General features: G+C 46.0%; 1 protein-coding gene across 6 annotated transcripts in view; it reads left to right on the forward strand.

The window, feature by feature from the left end:
• col12a1b (collagen, type XII, alpha 1b) overlaps positions 1-5,914 on the forward strand; it is a 182,808-nt gene extending 176,894 nt beyond the window's left edge. For 4 of the 6 annotated variants that reach the window (XM_041976512.1, XM_041976516.1, XM_041976513.1 and 1 more), the window contains 4 exons: positions 67-252; positions 334-402; positions 2,670-2,840; positions 5,077-5,914. In XM_041976512.1, the coding sequence (XP_041832446.1) occupies positions 67-252; positions 334-402; positions 2,670-2,840; positions 5,077-5,180 (530 nt within the window). In that variant the 3' untranslated portion in view covers positions 5,181-5,914. Of the gene's footprint in view, positions 1-66; positions 253-333; positions 403-2,669; positions 2,841-3,308 lie in introns of all 6 variants that reach the window. The other 2 variants (XM_041976517.1, XM_041976515.1) reach the window with 2 other exon arrangements.
• Positions 5,915-6,205: the final 291 nt, after the last annotated feature.

Here is a 6,205-nt window from a genome sequence, read left to right on the forward strand (position 1 = left end):
CCTGCTTCACCTGCACGTCTGAAGCTCCTGGTTGCTTCTGTAACGCTCCATCCTCTTCTTCCTCAGATCAAATGAACCGCGTCAACACTTTACTCAACCAGATCCCCAACGGCATGTACCGCAGCAATAACCCAGGACCTCCAGGTCCTCCCGGATCTCCTGGCAGGCAGGGACCCAGTGGAGAACCGGGCCAGGCAGGAAGGAACGGTTTCCCTGGAAGCCCCGGTTTACCTGGACAGCAAGGAGAGAGAGGTATGAAGTTCGTAAACCACAAGGCAGTGCCGAAGGTACCAGGTCCAAGCCCTGAACTTATGGTTTGATTGTTCCCTTCAGGGCCTGCAGGAGAGAAGGGTGACCGAGGATCTGAAGGAGTCGGACAGAAAGGACCAAGAGGGCCTGCAGGTACGTCTACACACTTCCCTGCTGGAGAAAACTCGATTTGAGCGTTTACAATATCTACAGCTGATTCATTACAGATATAAATATACTGGAGTTCTAGGATCTACGTTCCTGGTCTTAGTGAAGACTGGAGGTCTAGGATCTACGTTCCTGGTCTTAGTGAGGACTGGAACAGCAGCGTTATGGACTAACTGCAGGTGTCTGGACTTTTTAGGGAGACCTGTGAAGACAGCGTTACAGTAGTCCAGTCTACTAAAGATACATGTGGACCAGTTTTTCTAAATCCTGCTGAGTCATCAGTCCTTTAATCTTCTACGTGAAGGCAGCAAAAAAAAATGCCAGACGTGACATCTGAACCAATGTGAAGATGAGGTCACGTCGGTTTGGAGATCTCCAAAGAGAGTTGGTGAAAATGAAGCTGATTTGCCAGGTCCATCACCGATGGTGTTCTCCAGAACTAGCAGCAGAGAAATCTGTTTAAAGGAAAACCACAAAAGACTGGTAGGCTGGCACAAAGTAAGCCTAGTAGTTTAGCCATCACACTGTACAAACATTTGCATGGAGGGTCCCACCCCAGACAATCCAGCACCTCACGGCAGGCAAAGAATACATGGAAACACCACCCACGGTGGTGGAGAACGAGAGGACCAAGATCCTGTGGGACTTCCAGATACAGACCGACGACACGGTGGTGGCCAACCAACCGGACATTGTGATCATGGATAAGCAGCAAAGGAAAGCATGGAAGGTGAAGGCAACAGTAGTACCAGTGGTCATCGGAGCACGGAGAGGAGGCTCCACCAGATGCCTGGAGGACCCGAGCTGGAGGTGGTATATATGAAGGAGACCCCGGACACTAGGGCTGCAACTAATGACTATTCTGATGGTCTATTAGTCACCGACTATTAAAACGACTAGTCGAGCAGTCGGATTCTGTGTCTCATGATTATTATAAATGGATCTTATTTCACTTTCAGCTTTGAAATCTTGCATGAGGTTGTTAAGTAAGTCCGACGTTCCTCCGCTTTACAAACCTCACATGTATTTATTTTGTAAGTTTAAAGTTATCCCAGACTTTTGACGTTCTCCGCTGCCATTTTCTTCACTGTGCGACTCTCAGCAGAGATTTAAAAAGAAGACTATGTCTCACTTGGTAGTTTTTTTTTGCCAATAGTCGATGGCTAAATTTGTTGTTGAATATTTTTATTGTCGACTAATTGTTGCAGCCCTACCGGACAGGCTGGACTGAGTCGACCTCATGGCTGGCCTTACCTCCCCCCATGAGCCAACCCCAAGCGGTAGAAAATGAACGGACAATTAACTCATTGTATAAATGACAAATATGGAGCTGTAAACATGAAGACATCATTTGTCAACTCCAGATAACAGCCGCCTGCAGAGGAAGACGATGATGGAAACTCCTGGTCGCACATAGCTGAATGGCTTGCAGACTCCGGGGTCTGGTCCCAGTCTGGGACACCACTGAAATCTCACCTGTGCTCTGAGTTTACACTCGGAAGTCCAGATGTTTTTTCTAGCAGGCTGTTGATAAACCGTATCCATGGTAACGTTGTCTATGGCCATTTCTCAGTGTTTAACTTCCACGTACGGAATGATGCTTCATGAAGCCGTTCCTGCAGAAACGATGGAAAGTTCTGCGCTTCCTCCTCTGTTATCGTTCTGTTTGCACCGCATTGCATTATGGGATAGCGAGCTAAGTCCTGTTCACCCCAGATGCATCCTCCATCAAACGGACAGCGCAAATACACATCTGGATCAATGTTTACCTGGAACAATACTCTGTCCTGGACAGAAAAACCACAGGTACAAACAGTTTTTATGGAGGGAAATTACCTTAGAGAACACCCCCAAGTGGTCCTCTGAAGTACTGCATCCCTATCCAGCCCTTCACCCTCCTCCTCCTCTGGGTGTTTCGGCTCCTGTGGACACATTGAAACAACTCGTTAGACGTGGTTGGACTGATGAACACATCTGAAGGCAGCGAGTAATGGTCCTCATCAGGTCTGGTTCTGCAGCCTTCACGGTGCGTTTCATCCCCCTGCAGCTGAGGAGGCCTTTTTAAATTTATGTTTCCAGCTACAGCCAAGCGCCGTGATGATGGCGGACACGTAAACATCTGCTTGTCTCAGGGATCAGAATCACAGGCAGGAACCGAGCCGCCATGTTGCTGTGAAGGCTCCGCCCCCCGATCACATCGGGGATCAATTGCTTGCATGTACTGATCAGTCTGGCATCTATTTCCCTCACAGGTCCTCCAGGAGAGAGCAGGACAGGACCTCCAGGACCGCCAGGCTCTGAAGGGCCTCGTGGTCCCCCTGGACGTCCAGGCTACGCCGGAGTGCGCGGCCCTCCTGGACCTTCTGGATACTGTGACTCCTCTCAGTGTGTCGGTATTCCCTACAACGGGCAGGGATACGGAGGTACGTAGCAGGAACACCAGCTCTGTCTGGCATCAGCTCATCTTTGAACTAAAACATTTTGGGACATGCACTTTCCTCTGTTCTCACTCAGGTCCAGGAGGGGACTAGCTTAGCATTAGCTTAGCATGACACAAACACTGGAAGCAGCTAGAAACTCAGTAGATACAGCAGAAAAAACGTTTTAAGACCCCCGACGACCTTCCTAAGAGGACAACACGTTAGACTTTTAGCAGAGCTAACTTCAAACAATGCTGCTGTTTACCAGTCAGATTCAACTAGATTCCTATTTTATTATGAAACATCCGGACCGACTCCGTTCCTGCAGAAAACTGGTGCATTTCCCAAAATGTCCGCTCATGTGTGTCTGGATCAGTGCATGGAACTAATGGGTAGAGACCATGTGGAAGTTGAGGATGGTGGTTTCCTGCTCTGACCTGACTGACACCTTCCATCTTTGGCCTGTTTCAGGTTCGCCATATTAAACTTTTAATGCCGCCTGTGCTGCTTTCACTGACTTTCTGAACAAAAACACGAGTCCTGTAAATGAAACACCTGCTCATTCGCTCTAGAGCTGCTTAGAGGATAACCACCACAGGAAACACTAACTCGCTGACAACCAACACAACAAAGAGGGAGGCGGTACTAACATCGACTCACAGCCGGCAGCAGCAGGGACGCCACCGACCTGTTTACTGCACAGTTTGCATCTTGAAGCCAAAGACCAAACAAAGAAGCCTTGTGTTCAGTGGAGCGGCATGCACCAACAAACACTAACGGAGACCGAGCAGCAGCTCCAGCAGCGTTTCTCTCCATGTGTAAATGAACTAATCTGTGCCTTGTACATGATGTCTGAATAAACTCCACTAAGTCTACTCTTAACAGCGGTAGTTTGGAAGCTTGAGCCTTGCTGACGAGAACGCCTCCTTCCTTACTTTCCTGTGTTAGAGCTCAGGGCCAAACTCCGGCGCACCTGCATGAGACCCGGAGCTTCGCATTGACCTCCGAGTTAAAAGCTTTCTCCTTGTTTCTGCAACTTTTCTCCCCACACTGTCAGGATGCTAGAAGCTACTAACATCTCAAGGTGCGGAAATGAGCGTGACTGGACTAACATGGATGCAGCAACATGTCTTTCTAACAGGGGTGTCTCCAGAGGGGGGCCTCAGGTGGCCTATTCCCACCTGATCTCAGTTTAACACCTGAGACCAACATTAGAAAATAGCAAAGTCTCTCCAGGTCTTCTTTTCTATGTTCTATATGTTTAGAAGCATCTTAGTTCAGCATTTTACGCTTCAAACTCACAGAACAGAACAGCTGCTTTTCCCTGCAGATGGAACATAATAACCACAGTTTTCCACAAACTTAAAGCCCTGCTGGCTAATTTCACATTATTGAACATTAGCGGAGATAATGCACTGCTAACCTATGCTAATTACCATTTACCTAGGTTGGCTCATCTGGTTTTAATACATAGTTTTTAATTCATCTACTGACAAAGTTTCAGTAGATCTGGAGAAATAAGCTAAAGCTAACAGTTAGCTAATATTTCCTCAGCTAGGTAAACAGATGCATCTATGGTTTTAGATCATTTCTGTAAGCAGGTAGCTCATTAAAAAACGGACAAAAACCTAACTTTGAACCAGATTTGATATATGTTGTAAAAGAGGAGTAAAGCATCTTAGTCCAGCATTTGGTTGTTTTAACCGATTAAACCACAAGACACATCTGGATTTTAAAGTCAAACAGAACATTCCTGCAGTTATAAAGTTTCCCCGCTGGCTGATTTCACGTTAGATTATTTGCAGAGATAATAAACTACAAATGCACTGCTAATGATAACAATGCTAATTGTCACTCAGCCAGGTTGGCTCATCTGTTTCTTTAAGGTTTAATAAAGTTTTTAAAGACTGAATTAGTGATGGAGTTTCAGTAGACCTGGAGGAACTAGCTTTAGCTAAAGCTAACACTTAGCTTTGCTGACCTCATCGATATAAACGGATGCATCTACGGCGCATTATTCTAAACCAAATGAGACATTAAAATCTAACTCCTGAGCTGGTGTGTGTAGATAAACGGACCCTGTTGGACCTGGACCCCATGGCGACGCCCCTGCCGTCTACTAACACCTGGGTCTGTGCTTCAGCCAAGATAGAAACTTCAGTTCTTGTTGTGCATGCCGACACTGTCTGACAGGAAGTTTGCTATTTCACGCTCAAACGGGCCAAAAATTATCTCCAAGCAGGCACTCGTGTGGTCCCAGTCCGCGAGGAGGACCAGGTTCTGCAAAACCAGCGTCGAAAGAGGTCGCTACCACGCAAGGCGTCCAACAGGCTATCATCATAAGACACGCCACGCTTTCTTTCTGGTTTCTGTTTTTTATTCAACCTGTGTTTGTTGTTAGAGTTCTACGCAGAAAAAAGGGGGTTTGACACCTCAGATTTATTGGAGAAAAACCTTTAAATGCCTAAAAGTGTCTGTGAATATTCCTTTTTTGTGTCGGGTGTAAGTCACGGCGGGGAGAGGGGAGTGTTTGGGGTTGATTAGGTAGATTTCTTTAAAAAGAAAAAAAATGCTAAGAATTGATGAAATCATGTGAGCTTTTTTCCTCAACCTGTTTCTTGCCTGTAACATATTTGCATTGAGTTTGTATTGATTAGCAGAGCTGAACAGTGCACACGGAGCTGGCGGAGGGAGAGAAACGATTCGCTTTTTATTTTTTCTGTCTCACTTCATCCAGTAAGTCACATATAACCCTTCACGGTTCACGTTCATTATAACACCGCTTTCATCATGTATCTCTAGACCTAGTATTTATCAGTTTCTTTTACTCTGTCACAGCTAGTTTTACCCAAGGTGGGATTGCATGTCTGTGGTGTATATTTACTATGTTTAACCAGGATTTCGGTGTCATTCTGCCAGTTTCTCAGTACCAGCTGCAGTTCCAACCCGAGCACACGGCATGGACGCTGTGTTGCTGCTTCCTGTTTTAACTGCAGATTGTGAATTCCACAGCCTTATTTTCTTATTTATTTCTGAAAACAGAAGAGGCATTTTTCAATAAAACTACTGAAAATCTACATTTGTGTGGTTTGGTGTGTTCTGGGTGTGTGTGGGGGCTAAAGGACACAAACTGGAACAACTTTGATCCCTATAGCTCCCATTAAAGTCAAATCAGTGAGGTTTATAAAACCTTTTGGGAAACACCATCCTGGCTGCCTTCTCTCTCATTTACAACTAAAATCTTACAATTGACAGAAAATATCACACCATCAATTTAACTTCATCACAGACCCCCTGTACAGGGTTAGCGGTAAGCAGCAACGCTAGCATGTAGCATAGCAACATGACTAGCAGGAAGCAGCAATGCT

Source organism: Melanotaenia boesemani, chromosome 22 (assembly GCF_017639745.1).
Source record: "Melanotaenia boesemani isolate fMelBoe1 chromosome 22, fMelBoe1.pri, whole genome shotgun sequence".
NCBI lineage: Eukaryota > Metazoa > Chordata > Actinopteri > Atheriniformes > Melanotaeniidae > Melanotaenia > Melanotaenia boesemani.